This window comes from Harmonia axyridis, chromosome 1, assembly GCF_914767665.1.
Source record: "Harmonia axyridis chromosome 1, icHarAxyr1.1, whole genome shotgun sequence".
In the NCBI taxonomy this organism is placed as follows: Eukaryota; Metazoa; Arthropoda; class Insecta; order Coleoptera; family Coccinellidae; genus Harmonia; species Harmonia axyridis.
Window position 1 is genome coordinate 9,020,202 of NC_059501.1, and position 20,642 is coordinate 9,040,843.

At 33.0% G+C, this 20,642-nt stretch overlaps 2 protein-coding genes across 2 annotated transcripts in view; one reads left to right on the plus strand and one right to left on the minus strand.

Annotated features, from left to right (window-relative positions):
• The window catches only part of LOC123688953 (disks large 1 tumor suppressor protein), a 742,726-nt gene that overhangs the window by 64,338 nt on the left and 657,746 nt on the right, over window positions 1-20,642 (plus strand). The gene's annotated exons all lie outside the window — the stretch shown is intronic.
• LOC123688959 (odorant receptor Or1-like) lies at window positions 8,224-19,823 on the minus strand. Its single transcript, XM_045627733.1, has 6 exons — window positions 18,962-19,823; window positions 14,796-15,027; window positions 10,351-10,450; window positions 10,190-10,294; window positions 8,831-8,986; window positions 8,224-8,332 (listed from the first exon to the last, which is right to left on the minus strand). Exons 1-6 carry the CDS (start codon window positions 19,497-19,499, stop codon window positions 8,282-8,284), a joined length of 1,182 nt encoding a protein of 393 aa, XP_045483689.1. The 5' UTR covers window positions 19,500-19,823; the 3' UTR covers window positions 8,224-8,281.

Here is a 20,642-nt window from a genome sequence, read left to right on the forward strand (position 1 = left end):
GAGCATTTTCTGAATATTTAATAAAATATTTAAACAAATTGATGTATCTACCTATATACCTATCGCTCGTAAGAGTCGAATAGTCTATTTTCGTCAGGTTTTAAGATTAATTTATGTTGAAACAGATTCATTGATCCTTTTTCAACAAGCTATAATAAAAATTTTACGATAAACTATATGTATACATGGTGAGTCATTGACTGATACAAATATTTCAAAATATTCCTGAGGTTAAAGGAAACTCTTTTTTCCTTTACCAGTTTTTCCGATTCGGCTCGGTTGAAAAGACACAGGCTGTTGAAAATCATGAAAAAATTAAATTTTATTTATATCTCTCAAATGGTATGGAATTCAAGGAAATGATTTTCGGAATATAGTTTTTAGTGATGTGATGAATCCTCTCTGAACATGAAATTCTATCAAAGTCCTGTCAACTCCAAAATGCCCGCTATACTAAGTGACAACAAAAAATCGAATCGAAAAAATTAGTAAAGGAAAAAAGTGTTTATTTTGACCTCAGGAATCTTCGGTTGAAATATAATAACAAGTCAAAGACTCACCCTGTATATTGATTCAATAGATTTCTTAAAATATTCAAAATACCCCCTTTTTTTGACATAAAAAAAATCTTATTGGAAAACGCTTTATAAGAAAGTATGGATATTTATCACTTTCAAATGTTTACTAAAAACTCTCAGTTTACATCGGTTTGTTGTTTGCTAGGAAATTCGATTGAATCCTACAAAGCAAAATCTCCGAATCGAAGTCGTTTGGAAGTTCTTCGCAAATTCGAAATCGAGTGCTCCAATACGTGCTTCTGTTTTTATCGGACAAAATGAACGATGCGGGAATTAGCGGAATCTTCACGGAAGAAAGCTGGCCCGGCTGCGAAATTGAATTTCTGTCAAATCGATGCTTTTTCATCCCACAAGGACCGAGTGATTCACGCCAAGGCCAGGAACATCCTGGTGTCCCGAGAGTTATTTTTGTGTAATATTAATCGAAACAACTCCGAGTTTCGATAAAAATAAATCAGCCGAATTCCAGTTGGAGATCTTTCACGCTCCATGGGCGTAGCCACTGTTAGAAGAAAATTGGGTCACGAAATTTGAGTGATAGAATAATCCCCATTATTGAAAGTTAATATTTAATAAAATTTCTGGTTAATTATTTCTAATAAGAACATCTTTGTAGTCGTTGAAGAAAAAAGTTTGACACCCGCCTCTGTCAACTCAGGTAGTGTGAGTTTTTTAGAGTAATAATAAATCGTATCAGGTTTGTTTTGAATGTTTGAATTAAGAATTTATTCCAATCCAGTATATGTCTATAAAACAACTGAATAATCGCTGTTTTCCTCAATGAACTACTATACTATCAACGTAACAACTAGGTACTTCTAAGATTGAAATGAGTATTTCGTATTGAAGGTGTCTACCTGAAGCTTTATAAGTACGTTTCAAGAGGAGGTTTCAACCTCTTGACTGATATAAAGATGCATTCAATATTAACTATGGTTTTTGATTATTGGAATCTACTAAAAAGCTTTATTCTCTTTGTTTTTTCTGCTATTAAAAGATTCGTTAATGCAGAATTCGAAAGGAACAAATAGGACTCTTGAAATTTTCAGGGTACATTAGAGGTCTCAATAAGGCTATGTTCGTCAATGATCCGAATAAATCCAGTTTGTTCTCTCAATAACTCGGGAAATACCGATTTCATTTGAGTAAGTTTTCTAGGAGGTTTATCATTATTCAGTAGTTGTAAAATAAATACCACAAAGGCATATATAAAATTAATCGAAACTCGTTCCAATCAAAGATTGAAAGAAATTATTTTGAAAAAGTTTGATATCTCAAAAAAATAATCCATCTTCTTCTTCTCCTTTAACCACGATAGTGACTTCTATGGGTCCGAAAACTCATCGATCTCGCTGGAATCCTATGTAAGCATTATATAGGACTTGTCTAAAACTTCATCTCTATACCTTCATTTTCGAGAAAGAAAAAAAAATGTAATATTCCGTTAGAATTCTATGACCAAGTTAGTCATTCACGGCTTGACTCGAAATCAGCTCAAGTTCAAGTCAAGTAATAGTTTTTCGATGTCAAGTATTGATTTATTAAATACCTAACATTGAAAAAAACTACTTGATTTGTACTTGAGATGATTTCGAGTCAAGCTCAATTCAAGTAGAATGAATATCAAGTCACGTAGCTTGAATTTCAAGTCAAGTAGTTTGAATTTCAAGTCAAGTATCTTGAATTAAGTCAAGCAGTGAATCCATTGGACAATTTCAATTGAATTTCTTATTAATACATCGACAACGTTTGTGTGATTCACACAAGAATCATCACACAAGATTCGAAACATTGGCGATGTATTAATATGAGATTGAATTGAAGTTGTCCAAATTCCTGTAATAATTATTTTACTGTTGAAAACATGGACGTCACCAATAATCAATGATTAACAGTGTTGATACACTGTTCTGGAAATCTTGTATTTCAGCAAGTCATCATATTCTCGAACTTCTTACCCCATCAGTGATTTTTATACAACTTTGCCGAACAAGTGTATAAAAGCCAATCTTTTTCATTTTCCAAAACATCCAGAATCCCCTCTGGCCGACTTTCATCTACGCCTATTTCTTTTCTTTCCGATGCGCGTATAAATTGCTTATCTTCGGTTGTTTAATTGCCTTCCCCAAGTTGACTCTTGATTTCATAGTCTCCTAAGCTGGAAACTGATGAATAAACTAATACATGAATTAATTATTGCAATATTTATTGCAGGGTCTTCGTGGATACTGATTGGTCGATAAAATAATTTCTGAATTGAAATTTGCATTGATTATCTATCAAAAGGTTTTGAACCGAAGAAGATTATTACTTTGAAGACTTTTTGAGTTTGAATACCTAACTCATGCCAAAGACCTAATTGAACTTGTCATGAATTTTTATTTTAATTTTTCAGCGCTCAAAAACAACCAACTTCACTCTATTCATTCATTATTAATCTACGGAATTTGATATGGATTTTTTTCGTATAAGTTGTAAAATTTAGCTGAAAACATAATAAATATGAAAATATATTTCAAATCAGCTGATACAAGGTGTTTCATTATGTTATAAGATTACATATTTAGAAAAATAAGTGTAGTAGTAGGTAGGTGTTGTGAGTTATTCCATGGAATAATTTCTCGAAATGTCATAGAAACTGCAGCCAATAGAACATGACTTTCTTTTTTCTGAAATCACGAAATGCATACCATTATGTAAGAATAAAACAACGAATTGAAGAATGATACACAAAATATGTAATATTCATCTAAACGCCTTCAAAGGAGGATTTCTTGAAATTATTAATTCACGACGAGGAACCACTAATTATCATAAATCGACAACAATATTTAAAGCTATTTCTTTTTCATATCTACTGGACGAGAATGCTTGGATACTACCTATATTTTGAGTGGTCCACAAAAAAGTCATGAAGCCATATCAGGAATATAAGCTTGCGATTCTATAAGAGTTGTCAGCTTTTTGTTCATGAATCTGTATTAATACTTTGAAATACATATCCAGTTAGTCTTCTTTGCTTAATTATTATTAATCGGTAACATTTTCTGTACTCTGGTACATTCAATTCTTCTACTATGGAAAATTCAAAACATTTGTTCGATAGATATTTATGTTCACTTGGAAAACCGTGAGCAAGCATTGAGTTGTACCTACTTAAAACTCCAAATTTTACTATGGTTCATTATTGCCTTCTAGCTCATGAAATTTCCGAATCATTGAAACAAAAGGCTTTGTAATTAAAGAAAAAATTTCACGGTGTTCAAACCTGCCCTGATGGAGGTTTGTAGTATTAGAAATTACTTACACACGTCCCATACTGTCAATATTCAGAGGGATATTAGCTATGACTACAGTAAAAAGTATACTATTCGGTATCATAGTGAAAATACATATTTTCAATTTCAACATCATGTGTTCAGTATCTGGAAATTTTGTTCTTATACTTATGAATCTCAAACTTGTGGGATCATTTCGGTCTTACAATGTAACAAATTTCACGCAAAGAGCACCTACAATTCCAGATCTTTCATTCAAAGTTGACATTAACTATCGAATTCATTGATCTGCTTATAAAATTCTAAATAAAATATTGTGGTTTCAGGTACGTAGCAGTCAATCATCGTTCGTTTCAGGTAAACTCATTGATTTGATTCAAAATCCATTTCCTGCTGAAAATCCAGTCGATTAACCTCAAATTCTGTTAATCGAGAAACATATTTCCTGAATTGAATGAGAACCGATGAAACGAAAATTATATATTCAAAATTTCATCATTGGAAACATCTGTGTGAAATGGATACTCCTAGAGTTATTGTTATGATGGCTTTGCTTTGAATATCATTTCAGAGAGTATATAAGGAAAGGAGTCGGAGAAATCATCTCATTCAAATCTGTCACTGTTAATGAAACTTTTTGGTATCTTAACGCTAGCAAGTAAGAGTCCTTTTCTGCGTACGTAGTATCTCTGATTATCAGTTGAAAATTATTGTTTCACCCGGTTGTTCAATAATCGAGTTGGTCGAAAATAATTTCGTATTTACAGTTTTGATCAGTGATTATTGTTCTCAAGAGAACAAAAGCGGTATTGTTATCTTTCTCCTTCTAGCAAATGAAGGAAACTTTAATATTTTGGTGAATTATGCAGAATGATTAATATTATGAATCAATATTGAATTTTTTGATAGTATTCAACTAAATTTACAACATTCTCAGCCACAGTATCTTTAAAAACGTTAAACGATTGTTTCGACAACCATGTTATAATTTTCAGAAAATAAAAGTTAAGGTTGTAGTATTTAATACTACAACATACTATTAACAAGCGTTAAACGAACGTTTCGACAACGATGTTGTCTTCAGAAATTGAAAGTAACTGTTATCAGTTTCTGAACATTCAATTAAGGCTTTGTTATGATTTAAAATTTCAACTAGATCCACTTTGTCATCGCTGAATTAATTTTTTCCGCGATTCTTCATAAATTTAATTTGTTCCAGATCCCCAATTGACATAAAATTTCAGATTGAGCTTGAAATTACTATTCTACTAAAAGCAATTTCATCTTGATCGAATCTGTAGTTTCACATTCATAATGAAATTTCGCTTGGTCATATTTACGAAATTTGAATTTTTAGGTTTCCGTTTGAGAGTTATTGGCCGGACGGACAGATGTTATAAGTGACGAAATCATCGAGCTATCGTTCTGGGAACGAGCGCGAAGGAATTAACCGATATAGCTTTCTGAATTTATCTAACCAAAAGGTACCTGAACAACAAGTGTAGCTCAGTGTAATTAGTGTATAGAACAATGGTTCACTGAATTCAATTTCCTCACAAATAATAATCCAATGCCAACTTTGTTTATGCAATCCTTCATGAAGACTCTATGCAGTGTGCATATTACACTTACATTATAAGCATAACACTTACATAAATGTAGCTCAAAGTAATTAGTGTTGAGTATACTCTGTACCTGACCTTTTATTTCCCCACAAACAATAATCCAAAGCGAACTTTGATTATATAGTCGTTCATAAAAAATCCACACATTGGGCACATTACACTCACATTAATCTCAGATTATACTTACATTACACGCAAAAAATACTTATACAAGTACCTCAGTGTAATTATTGTAGAGTACAATCGATCAATGACCTTTAATTTTCTCACAAACAATAATCCATAGACAACTTGGATGATACAATTCTTCATAAAGACTCTATACAGTGAGCATATTACACATACATTACAAGCATATTACACTTACATGGGTGTAGCGCAGTAATTAATGTTCAATACACTTGTTCACTGACCTTCCATTTCCTCACAAACAATAATTCAAAGACAACTTTGATGATACGGTCCTTCATAGTGACCCTACACTGTGTGCATATTACTCTTACATTAACCTCATCTTACACTTACATTACACGCATATTACATTTACACAAGTTTAGTTCAGTGCAATTAGTATGTACTACAATCCATCACTGACCTTTAATTCTCTTAGAAGCAGTAATCTAAAGCCAACTTGTATGATACAATTCTTCATAAAGATTCTATAGAGTGAGCATATTACACATACATTACAAGCATATTACACTTACATGGGTGTAGCGCAGTGTAAAATAATAATAGGACTTTATTGATTTAAATTCGTTACAAAAGAACAGAAAAGCAAAACAACCCCAGGGCGAAGTTCAGATGGCATTCTATAATGCCTCTGTTCTGCCACTCAAACCTCAAAATGTTCAATACACTTGTTCACTGACCTTTCATTTCCACACAAACAATAATTCCAATGATGATTCGGTCCTTCATAGTGACCCTACACTTACATTAACCTCATCTTATACTTATGTTACACGCATATTACATTTACACAAGTATAGTTCAGTGCAATTAGTATGTACTACAATCGATTGCTGATCTTTTATTTTTCCCAAACACTAGGTAACTGTTTGTCAAAGCCAACATTGATGATGCGATCCTAAAATGTGCATATTACACTTGAACAATTGTAAGTAGCTCAGTTTAATTAGTGTGTGTCAAACTCTACTCCTCTTCTCCCATCCTATGAACTAAAGCTTTCACACACGTATTTCAGGTCGTCCCAATAGGAAACGAAAAAAATCGTTTAACACCTAGATATAAGAAGCGTCATCAAAATTCCGAAAAGGCTGCTTCTCAACTTTCCAAAGCGGCACCATCAACCCCCCTCTTCCCCCTCCCTGTTCCTTTTTCATCTCGGAATATAATGCAACAACTTGAGTCCGTACAAAGAAAATAAAAAAGTTCGTTTTTAGTCTCGGAGGAAACCATTATGTCAGAGTGCCGGACAAGAGAATGCCACCTGAAGGATTCCGAAGGTGTGGGAGGGGGGGTTGCAGAAGCACCCCCACGGATGCGGCCTCGCTTCTGGTGGAGGAAATTCAATCCCCAATTCAGATCTAGTGGCCGTGGAAATTTTACACTCTGCTCGAAGGTACCGCTGGGACCATGTAGTTTAATTAATACGCGCTCGGAAACTCATTTCTCATAGGAAGAATTAACACCGGGGGTGTAATGAATTTTTACCCCTCGTCGGGCTTGTGGTGGAGGGGGGTTGATATGTTGTCCATGTGACAGTTAGTGTTTAACGTTAGAATTATTGGGTGATTAATACATTAGATGTGTTTCGTCTACAACGTATACGCTGCACGTTACTCTGAGATATACAGGGTGTCTCAATTAAATTCTCGTATTATAATGATTTGGGGAATTTACTCAGATTCGTTCATTAATGATAGTAGGAGGGCGAGAGAACGCAACCCCCTACGATGGTTTTTTAGAACCCCAAGAATTTGAATATGGAATAGAGGTCGAGTGACACATCATTTCAAAGGTCTTTGAATTTGATTTCAAGAAATCTTCGACACGAATTTCCAAAAGTTCGAGCATCTGAGTATTTTTGCAAGAAAACTTATTAGACATGGTTTTTTCGTTTTTTCGTATTTCAAATAAGGATTTGTTATTGTTATTTATTAAAGTACTCGAAGAGGTAACGGATCTCTATCGGTTTTTATTGTATAATCATAATTTATTATCATTATTCTTTGATATTGAAAAGGTGTTCTACTCGAAACGTTTGTATAATTGTGACTGTGATAAAAATCGCAATAAAATGTTTTCAGTAGTAGTAACACCTAACGAATTCATCTATATATATCCTATCTAATATGAATAAACAAATTATACAAAATTTCACAAGCGACCGAGTATCCTACGAAGAATGAGGTGAATACACTCTAATATAATCTAATTAAATTACAATTGATACTCATTTTGATATGTCCATCAATGTGAAATTGTTTTGCTGTTTTGTTAAATATATAAATGAATACATAAATATTTGGGATGACTCCAAAAATTGTTTTCATTGTCGACATTTCATTTTAACGACTCTCCACTATAAAAATCAGATTTGATCTATTCATAAATATTGAAGACGTAACATTAATACTATTATTATCAAGTTGTTCAAACTATAATAAATAAAACGGCTGATATTTGGAAATGAATGATGAAAAGAAAAAGAAGAACAATTTCCAATAGTGTAATAATATCATAAGATATTAATTATTTATTATATTTTTTTTTTGGTCAAACTATATTGGAACAAGAAAAAGCTCTAAAGTTTAAAATTAATCATGGTTCATATTCATTTTCTATTTTGCAGAACGGCCAACAGAGAATACGTTGTTTCCATTATCTGAAAAAAAAAAAAAATAATTACATTATGGCAACAATTTATTCACCGACATTGATGAAGTGACATCTAAAAATTTACACCCTAAATTTTGAACCAAGTAGCGTAAATAATTTGATTTGTCCATCTACTTCAATTTGGGTCATTGCAAAATATGTGTATTTTTCAATTTGTTATTTAGATCTGTTTCCACAATGGAAAAAATCAAAATATCATTTGTATTTGAGGAAACTCTGTAATAAGATAACAAACCCCTAAATTTTTTAACTGGTGAAGCATATGATTAAATATCTTTTACTCAATAGAATAGGATGATGATTTAAGACACGAAAATGTTGAATTAATAACTGTAAATAACATTATATCCTGCAAATATATTCTATAGAACAATGAATGATTGAAAAGAGGCTTAGCTGAAAATACCCCAACTTCATCCAATCAGAAATTTTAACAAATTAGTGAACTCCGCGTAGGCTAAATACCAATTAATTATCATCATACCGAGACGAAGGTCCCAATGGAAAGCGGAAGGAGGTTTCCCGCCTTGAAAATCAGTGGCTTCTTTGCTCTTTCCATCAGCATTAACACCATTCTCCTAGCTTCACTGTCAAAGGTGTACCAGTCGCTCATATATATCGCATTTCCAATGGAAGAACTCTAAAACATTTGTCGAAGTTGAATACAATAAATAGAAATAAAGGGAATATAAATTCACATTCAAAAACTCTCGAAACTTCAATTATTCAATATTATGCATTCATCTTTTTCATTGAAAAATGTTGTCCATGGTTTTTATGGTTGATTTCATGAATAATTTTAATCATATTCAAAACATTGTATCAAAATCGAATCATTTTTATGTATTTGTTTGATTCTTTTTTCTCCCAATTGAGTAATTCTCACGAAAGTATATTCTTTTCAGTATTTTGCAACTGACTTCTGAATTTCAGTTTGATTGGATATATATTTTTTTTTCTTTATTGGGAAAACAATATTTCATAAGGGAAAAACTACAGAAACTTTTGACGGATTATGCCCACTACCTAACTCGATCTGATATTCCAACTCTGAAACTACTTTGAAAATTTTAAGTCTGTGGATTATTCGAGAGTTATCATGACCGGCCAGAAGTACGATCAGAATTGATTTTGACCACGATATCTTCATCGTTGAGTCGAACCTAATCATTAACCTACCTACCACCACCTACCTAAGACCATTCTCTTCTTAATATTAAGAAATTACAAAAATTTGGCTAAAATGACATCCTACAGTTGTTTTCCTTGGACAAGAGCCTAAAAATTGAAATTCATACTTGATGATATTAATCAACAATAACAGTCGTTTAATCCAATAGTCAACTTGACTGTATATTGACAACTTGCCAGGTTATTTATTCAACTGTAATGAGACAGTCATAACATTATTCTTGAAAACTATGCACTGATTCATACCCGTATGAACTTCTGGTTATGAAATCTTTGTAACAAATATTTTGTTGATATTTAATTTTGAATGAATTTTATTGTCGAAATTTAATTTACTCATCACTGTTTGAAAGAGAAGTTCACAAAATTGGTAATACACAATTCATAATTATTGATTTTGAAAACTTTACTATTGATTAGTTAAATTAGATTTTTAAAAACCCTGTATTAAAACTAATTAGGTAACAGCAAAACATATAAATTTATAAAAAGTGTCGACTAGGAACGATCTCTCAAATATAATATGGTTTTTATAAAAGGCCTATGAAATAGTTTTTATTTCTTTATAAAGTGTTTTATTCGATGAGAGAAATCTATAGTTGAATGTACCTACAACGTTAGTACTAATTTATTAAGAGCCTGTATAACTCACCTCGTAATTAAGTTCATTTCCAAAATGGCAGAACATATATATCTGGAACACGATTGTTATACAGAAGAGAACCAGAAAAAAGAAATTCGTGCTTATTGGATCGATCTGAAAACACATTAATTGAAGTTTTCTAATTCTCTGGATGAAAAGGGAAAACTCACATATATCATTCGAAAACAGGTCAAGCAAATTACTATTGTGCCGACGCAAAGTTGAATGAAAGGAGTTGATGTAAAAACATTCTCTAATTCCTTCACGAAACTGAAACAAAGGGAGTTTGATTACTTTCCAACTTTGAACCCGATAAGAAATGAACGAAGTAGAAACATGGGAGAAGATGAAATATGTATCTGCGAATATCTGCAAATGTGAAAGTTTTTTCTATAGTATCAATTATTTTGTCGTCTTATTCGGTAAATCATTATCGAATGAAGAAGTTGAACTAAGGGAAATAACGACAAGTATAAAACACTCTACAAAATTAGATAAGCTTTGACGTGAAGTCAGGAAATTTTTTATGCTTGTTATTCTCAAATTTCTTTGACTATGAACAAATGAGCACTGATTTTGATGAAATACATATAATTTAACAATTTTGAATGTTGTTGAAGCGTGTATCTTTCCACGATTAAACGGCATAATCCACAGAACACAGATAGAAATGACAATTGAAATGCCGAAAAATAATACATTGCTTTGCCATTATAAACATTTAAAATTATTTATCTACTCATATTGAATTATATATTCCTTATTCAACTGCTTTTGAGCCATTATTAGTACCTATTAACAAACAGCGTGAGTTATGATAACTCACTGCTATAAATCACTATAATAAATTGGAAAAGATGTGCTTCTATACTTCTGTGCTTGTATTCGGTTGGCCGAAAAGGAACATCCCATTATTGTTTTTGAGGGGAGGAAGGTCACATTGATAATTTTGACGTTTAAAGGTATCTTTTGGGGTTTGCCAATAAAGTTCATTCTCTATTCTTGTATTTTAATATTTATTGTTATAGTCGTAGATAAAGTAAAGAATTCAACTTGCGGTAATGGTCATAACTCACGCAGATGAAGTTTGCAGCACTCGCTTGCAGCTCGTGCTGCAAACTTCATCTGCGTGAGTTATGACCATTACCGCAAGTTGAATTCTATACTATTAATTATCATTGGAAACTCTTTATGGGGTAATAAAAATTACTTGAAACCTCTTCGATATTGTGAAAGTTAATACGCAAAAATTCGCGATATATCTGAGTACCTACTACTCTCAAGGAATTTGCATTTTTGAAATTTTGAATGTTATTCTATTTCGGATTGAAAACCTATTACGTCTTATACATATACAGTCAAATTGAAGAAACCATACGAAAATTAATCAAGAATATTGTCGCACTTCGCTGACGCAAATATTTCATTAGGACCTTGGATTATATGCTTGCAGAACGTGCAACTCGCTCTAGTTGTTTCTCCCACAAACAATTAACACACTTCAGGAGAACACCCTTTGAGTTATGATTGAAATAGAACCACAAACAATCGACAATGTACGTATCACTAATAGGGTTAAGGCAGTTTAGAGGATGGACTAATGCCATCATTCAGCTGAAACTATTCCGCGTATTATGGCACTGTAGCCATAATTCCACAAATATACAGGCTGTTCCTCCATTTGAAGTGCAAATGAAGAGAGGCTTTATAAACTCGGTACCGAAAACTTTTCGTTTTTGAGATACAGAATGATGAAGTTTACTTTGAATTCAAACAAGAAAATAATTGATTTCAAATTATTGTTCAGAATGACCGCAACTATCATCTGTCAAAGTTCGTTATAGAGCTTGTAGAATACCCTGTAACTCATCATCAATATTTATTTTCTGTTGAATGAATATTTCTGATGGAATTAAATACGTGATCACTTTGCAATATATCAATAAAATGAGGACGAATAAATTATTGACATATTGTTCGATGCTATTATAGCATTTGAATAATACAACAGGTTATATTACATATAATTTTTGCATTCGATTCTACCGATGTGATGTGATAATTTTTGGAATGAGGAAAAATGTTTGGTTTTCTATTCCAGAAATTTGTACCATTTCGGATATATTGCGTAAAAAAAATAGGATCCCAATATTTCAAGTCCTCCTAGAAGTTTGATGAAGTTAAATATTCGAGTTGGTATGTTGAAGGTTGAATAAATTCTTATTCAGTTTTTTTCATATACCGTTTGCGTTCTGTATGTCTGAATAGCAAATTCTTAGGAGAAAATAGTGTTACAAGAGCCCACCCATTGGTCAGAAATTGTGGAAAATAATCTTGATGAAATGAAAGAATATCTCATTTGAAAATGTGTGTTCGAATAAACTTTCCTGCACCTTTCTCTCTCTACTTCAACAGCGTCAAATGATTCGATTTCAATATATTTATGTGATTAATTCTCTACAACAATCAAGCATTACGAAATAGATTAATTGTTAATATATAGGTCATTAAAAACCAATTTCGTGTTCATCAAACTCGTTGATTCTAGGGTGAAATATTTATTAAACGATCTATTGCATTAATGATATATGAATTTACGATCGAACAATTATCTTTTACTTGTTAGCTAAAAGAGGTTTAATCAATGGTTATTTTGATGCACTGTATAAAAAAGTCTTTTGTATTCGTCTGACTGACATATCATGTTATGTTATGAGTATAAATGCCTCAAATAATCCTGCAATTTTATTTTCTGATAATTTTGATACTATGAATTCGATGAATATGTAATTTTGCATTCCGATGAAGGATAACAACTCGGAGCTTCATGTAATCGTGTAGAATTTCATGATGATCGCATTACCAGAAAAAATTCAAAAAGAATGTTGATAACAGATCCTAATTCGGTTTTTGTATTTAAACAACAATTTCAAGCTTCGTTCGAAAGTTCGTGTTCGTTGCTCTACCAGAACAATAGAAAGATTGAGAAAAACATCAAAAGAAACCATTATGACGACAGTTGAAATTTATCATGTACACCAAAAAAAATTGACTCGTATTGTCGTAAATAATTACTTCAATTTGAATGCCAGGAGGATCGTCACTGAGGGCACAATGGGCATAAGACCGACTAGCACTCGAAATGTTCATTTTAAGTCACATTTCATAGAAAGATCATTGGTTTTGAACTATTTAAATATTTTCTATGAAATAAAAAGCCGAGCATGAAGAAACTGCAGTTTAAAATTCAAAATTTGCAGGGAAATTTTATGCGAATACAAATTCGTGGATATACGATCGCAACGTATCAACCCCCTACTCGATAAGTTATGGACCCAACCAGAAAAAACATTTTTTCATGAAAAACATGGTGTCGTCAACGTTGTTACCATCTTGAATGTCTTACATGTACTTCAACGTTCTTCTAACTCTTCAATAACTTTTCTGTAGAAATATTCAACTTTTCTTTCGAAATAGGCTCAACCGATCGTCAATCACTTCTTCATTAGAGCCAAATTTTATTTACTGGAGTACCTTTTAACCATTGTTGTCAAGCAAAATCTGAGTAACATTTATCAAACCATTGTTTTGCACAGTATTGTTTCCTACCAAAAAACAGTGTTTCAATATCCAAACTCGTTTTTACCTATTTTTCGAACAACAGCAATTGCGTAGCTTCACTTAAAGGGAATACTACCACGTGACTGCTCAGTTAAAAACTGAATTATAGATTTTTCCTCTCACAAACACCGATTTTTATGGAGTTTTTACATAATCGATTATACTTTGTAGAATGACAATATTTGCGAATGAAAAAAATGTTGGTGACTCTTCCTTTCTTGCAAAAGAATTGGAGATATATTCAATGAACAAATCATTGATATATTTTTTAAATATTCGTGAAAAAAAAACCTACAAAAAATCATTATAAAACAAACTATAATTTTGTGAAAAAATAATCGACCGTCCCTTATATGCTTCGTAAAGAGAAAGAAGATGAAGTGAATAACCTACAACTTCGTACATAGAGTACAAAGTTTGGTCATTTCCAAAGGGGAATGAATGGGTACCTAATGATTGACTGATACACGGAAAGTCACGTAGTGATAATCCCTCTTAACCTTCAATATCTCGATCCAAGCTAGGGACTTATTGAGTGACGTGTTTTAGGGATCAACCTCCTCATAAGTTTAAATTTTCTGCAATTCTATTGATAAATATTCTAACGAAAAATATGTTTGGCGATCCTCAATTGCCAACCACATAAAGTTACAGTGTTAAAATGTTTGAATTGACTTCATCGTTATTCTTCATTCAAAGCGAACTTCCATCATGAGAAGACCAAATTGAACGAATAAATAAAGGCAGGCATATAATAGATATCTAACACGATAATCAGCAATCAATTTTACTGTCGACGTAAAAATAGTTCTTCTAGGTCAACAAACGCATTCGCTAAACAAACATACGATATAATTCATCATGATTTGTACTCGCAATTTTGAACAATCTGCGGATAAACATCCCTAATAAATCATACGTTCTCGTATCCATCAACGTTTACGTTTTAAATTGAAGTTCCAAAACCGCCGTATGAGCATCCGAGAAATAATACCTTATAATATTATCGTAGTGGTCCAGGTTTTCTCGCATTCGCCGCGATATGAAAACATTTCTGCTCTTCTTTTTCTCCTTCTCGTTCTGGATGTGGGAGACATAGTCATCGGCCCTGCGGCCCACGTTGGAGAGTTTATCTTTCAGGATTTTTATCTGCCCGGAAGCATGATAGATCATTCCCGATATCAAGCAATCTATGGAGGAATTAGATGTCGCCCCATAGAGAACACCTGAAAAAAAAATGAAGAATTTATTTGCTAGTTGGGGGTAAACAGATGAATTGGATTCATCTCCAGACGCTGAAGGTATTGATCTTCACTAGGTGATCAAATTTATTGAAAATGTACCTCTTTGTGCGCTTTTGTCTATGCTTCTGGCATTTCGTTATGTTATATTAGTATTTTATCGTGAATAGGATCCTACAGATGAACCATTTGAAATTAATGGGTTAATTCGAGGAGGGAATGGAAGAGGCAGTTGTTGCAGTTATGACTCGAATGCTGCAAAGAAAATAGTTATATTTCTTCTATTACGTATAGTAAAAATAAATGTATTATTTTTCCGATATATGGTCCGTTCGGGTTACACTAGATGACGTTAGGAAGATGAGATTTCACACTAGAAAAACTTTCCTGACAGTTTTGTGATTGGTTGACTCAGTTTAGTTTGAGCACTCGTCGAAGATGGACACTAGCAAAAAGAAAATACGCTATATTTTACAGTTTTTCTTCGATAAAAATCAAAAGCCAGACAGCTCGAAATGTAAATGGTGTTTATGGTCGTGATACTGTAACAGCCAATCGTTTTCGTCGATTTCGTTCCAATAATTTCGATGTCAAAGATGCACCACGCACTCGAAGGCCAATTGTTGAAAAAATCGATGAAATAATGGACATTGTCGAATCTGACTGTCATGTGAATGTGTTTCGATTACGCAATAACTAAATATTGCACAAAAACCCGTTTGAAACCATTCACTTTAAGGTGATCACAAGAAGAAGCTCGATGATATATGGGTACCAATCGAGTTAATGCAGAAAATCTCATGGACAGAATTCACATCTGCGAATCGCTGCTGAATCGCAACAAAATCGACCCATTTTTGAAGCGGTTGGTGACTGATGATGAAAAGTGGATCACTTACGACAACGTCAAGTGAAAACGGTCGTGGTCGAAACGCGGTGAGCCAGCGGAAATGGTGACCATGCTAGCATTGATGGCTAGGAAGGTTTTGCTGTGTGTTTGGTGGGATTAGCTGGGAACTATCTACTATGAGCTGCTTCCCTACGACATAACTGTCAACTCGGAACTTTACTGTCAACTCGGAACTTTACTGTCAACGAATGGACCGTCTGAAGGAAGTAATCGCCCAGAAGTGGTCTGCTTTGGCCAATAGGAGAGAAATTGTGTTTCATCAGGATAACGCCAATACACACACATCAATAGTTACTCGTCAGAAGATCCGGTAACTTGGTTGGGAGGTCTTATGCAGCCATCTTGTAGTCTGCACCTGACTCCAAGTGATTACCATATGTTCCTGCGCAATTTTGCTGGTGAAAACTCCGCTTCAACTGAGGCTTGTGAAAACCACGCACGCAATACCTCGAAAAACTGGACTAGATATAGCTAGCGTTGCATGCATATGCCGAAAAATATCCTGAGTATCGAACTGTCACGTTGCGTTGCAGCACACACTTGTGTTTCTGTCTTTAATTTTTTTCAATTATATTTTACTTAATATAACTAGATTGCATACTCAAAGAATTGTTAAATTTTTTTTTGTGACGACATGCCATAGATATGTATGATATCAAATTTGGTTAAAAATCTGAAAAGCAATAATTTTTCAAATATTATGTAGGTATTCTAGTGTCTATTGAATTTAAAAATATCGAATTCCCATGAATGAATGGATGATATATGCAAATTCCATGGAGAGCTCTTTGATTTCCATATCAACCCAATTAATTTTCGTTAAGTATATTCGAAGAATGTTTGACAGTGATAATAGTGATATATATTATGTTCAATGATGTTTTTCGTTATATGAGTCATACCGTTTTGGGTTTGAGTTATCCGAATACATCTTTCTATCATTTCTTCAAAATGTCTGTAATTTTCGAATTCAATTCTGTCCGTCCATCCGTAAACACGATAACTGCCAAACGAAATAAGAGAGAAAACTGAAATTATTAGGAAAGGTTCGGATCTCGAATGCCACGGTCTAGTTTGTTAATAGGCAAAATTCCACAAAGTGTTTCGTAAATATGGCTTTTCGAAATTTCGTTTTCCTGATAATGAATTTAACTATGGATTCGATAGAGATGATGCATTTAGATGTAAAGCTTTGTGGATAATTTCAAGCTGACCACATCATCAGACCCATAAAAAGTGGTCGAAGAATATTGGAAAAGAAATACCCAATATTTCCGTGACAATTGAAACATCGGATTGAGTGAGACTTTCAGTTAGGTATATCAATTCACCCAATAAGACTCGGGGCTAACGTTCTAACCTTTGTTGTCGATGGATCAGAGACCGAATAATATCAAGTTATTGCTTCACTTCCACAGTTTATTTTCCCAACAGAAAACAGTGTTTTATCAATACAGAAAACTCTTTTTTATATCCATTTTTCAAATATCAACAAATGTATGTAGCGTCACTTATCTTTCAAATTTCTCTTTAGACTTAACTCTTATGTTTTGACACGCAGCTTTTAAAGCTTGATACTAAAGAAAAAAGTGGTATGGCACTGGTAGTCCCGTCTGTTCGTCAGGCCCAGGACTTAGGGAGTGACGTGTTATACAGGGTGTTCCTAAGTTGAACCTTGAAGGAGGTGTTAGTATCACTCATTTGCTGTCGATTGAGCCATATTTATTTATAACCTAAAATCACAGAGATATTTGAGTGTTTTTTTTTTCAAGAATTTCTCGCGGTACTTAATTTTTCGTGAATTATTTCTACGTTGATTTAAATTTTGGATTCTTTTCATCAGAAAAGGAAATGATATGTATGAAAAAAGCAAAGCTATACAGTATTAGATTTTGAATTAAGATTAGTACTATGATATATATGCAGGAAAGAACAGTAAATTTCTAATATCAATTCGCCAGCAACTTTCGGATTCCACACTATGTATGATAAAATTATTTTGAAAATTTTCCAAATCTCTTCTTTCTTACTCAAAAAAGGTTTCGGTAGAATGCAGGCACTAGCTTTTTTCAGCAGATTCTCATTTGAAAGAAGCAAAGAAAGGATAGTAAATATTTTTTGTTGTAATTACACTCAAAATTCGAGTAGAAAATGTATTCATAAATTATATTTGAAATGACCTCCAACATTCTTTATACAATTATGTGTCCACTTTCTTATTTCTTCAGTTCTTACTTTCCGCCTGAAATTCACTCTCAATCTTTTCGCTGTTTCGTCTTTTCTAACGGTGTTAGATCCGGACTTCTCGCCGGCCACGAAAATAACCCAAAATAATAATCAAATTTGGTCAACGTAGACAAAATTGAATGAAAATGAAGTGGGTTGAGAAATCTTTTAAAAGTCACAAGAACTCAAATATTTCGTAAACTGTTGATTTTTGGTTATCACCAAATATGGCTCAAACGACTGGGTTATGCTAACACGTCCTCCAAGGTTCACGTCTAATGTAGAAACACCATACTTATTTGATAAAAATTTTAAATCAATTGCATAATTTCGTGCTGGTAACGTTATATTAAAATCACAAGAGATTCAAGAAAAATAACTAAAAATCAAATGAGGAAAGCACTGAAGTGAAATCGTGAAATTAGAAGTTTTTGAGCGTTCGATCATGTATGCGACCTTGGAAACCACATTACTGTAAATATGTATATCGAAGGTCGAAATTGGCTATGAATCAAGAGCTCAAGACATCAAGTCAGTGCTTTCCTAATTTTATTTCCTGCTTATTGTGAAAATTTCGGAGATGTATAGAAAAATGTTTTCTTTGGGAGAAATGATTTATCATTGAAAATCGAAATGAATAAATGCTGAAATATTAATCACTGTCATAATTTGAAATGATAGTGCCAAATTGAATAATTCTCAAATGAACAAAATTTTTCTGTTAAAGCAAATTTGAATTTTTTCATTGAAAGGAGGAAACAGTATCGAATACAAAATACTCACTCAGAGATATATAAAGATAAATGATATAATACACAAAGTTTCCAGTTGACATCTCGAACGGCAAATATATTTCATAGGGCAATATTTGTTCATTCGTATAAAAGGGTTTTGTCACCCACAGGAGCCATGAAACCGACGAAGAATAAATGAAAAATGCTGAGAGGTTTTTGCACTCCCGGCTACAATTTTCAACAATGGCTTCATGCTCTGGTAACTTCGGCAGAAAATCATCCTTATAAAATCTGTTAAGAAGATTGTTAACTTTCTGCTTTCTATACAGAAAAGGAACGACTTTTACAGTCAATATCATCATTTGTGGTAGCAGATACAGGGTGTCGAAAAGAATATCCATGTTTAGGTTTTCCTTTTGGGTTGGCACTAGAGCAGCGAGTATTGAGAACAGCCATGCAGAAAAAATGTAGAGGATGTTGCCATAGACATCATACCAACAGTTTTTCCCTAATTTTATTGGGTCATATCCATTTAATTTCATTAATTTCAAGTTCAGGCTGAATGACTCTTGTATTGTTTGTGGCATAGCCAAGTCTTTCTTGATTGTAACAACTCAAAAAGAGTCAGAACTGCTTATATTTATAGAGCCCTCATTTCAATAATACCGTGAAATTAATTTCCCTAGAAAAGCCATACTTAAGACTAATCAGAACTTTTTTGATGTGCAAAAGTTGGAGAAATATTTTGCTATGTAATTTGGCTCGCTACATTTGTTTTCAGTTTATGTGGATTTGGTAGGAAATTATAGGCCTCATATGGCCCAAACATCTAATAACGTTACCTCAAAATATTCTGAGATCGTTATTTGAAGAAGGATATTACTTATTGTTTTTCTTCATAATTGGGTATCTGAATGAAAGACTGGAAAAAATTGTCATTATACATGGTGATTCAACTTTTAGTAGACAAACTTGACCAATAAAGTTTCATAAAAAAAATGAAGTTCGTATGTTCGTATTTTTTCACTAAAAATTGGCCAAAATAACAATCACAATTATAATTAAATAATTTATAATATGAATTATGTCAATATGGAACAGCCTCTAAATCTATGTACCGATTAAAATTGGATATAGGTTATAGTCCTCCGAACAAAGTAATTCGAGTAAAAAGCACGGAGTCATCACGCATTAATTATAAAATATTTCAACCTCCCAGCAAACACGTTACATCACTTGGCAGTTTCGCGAAGTCTCAAATTGCACATTGACAGATATCTTCATTGCGATTACGCATACTTGTTCTAAACATATTTATTTTGCGACATTGCTTTGTTAACAACAATTCGAAGATGCAGTGATAATAATTTGAGGATATTAATAAATAACCACAATGCCATCCCCATAGAAAGTGGTAAATTAGTACTTAAAAAGTTTACCATCGAGCGACTTCGCAACGAAGTCTTTTTGCGAACTACACAATGTTAACATGAATTGGATGATATTTCAAATCCTTTTTGAGTGGGTCACTTTATGTTCCCAATGTGGCTGTTTATTCTGGTGAATGTAATAGTAATACTTTGCACATTATTATTTTCAATTATCCATCTGTGGCACTGAAATATCCAGCCCTCAAAGAGTCCGACGAATATTTATTTATTCTCCTTCATCTGGATGTAATAAACAAAAACAAACGATTCAGAGCAATCCGAGAGGTCGTCGGTGAAACC

What these genes read in the sequence shown, in the direction of transcription:
- LOC123688959 (XM_045627733.1), bottom strand. Translation starts at nt 19,499, where the DNA reads ATGCCACAAACAATACAAGAGTCATTCAGCCTGAACTTGAAATTAATG. An exon ending in CACTACGATAATATTATAAG is followed by an intron (nt 10,451 to 14,795) that starts GTATTATTTCTC and finishes CCTTTGTTTCAG; the next exon opens with TTTCGTGAAGGAATTAGAGA. An exon ending in CCATTGGGACCTTCGTCTCG is followed by an intron (nt 8,333 to 8,830) that starts GTATGATGATAA and finishes TTTTTTTTTCAG; the next exon opens with ATAATGGAAACAACGTATTC.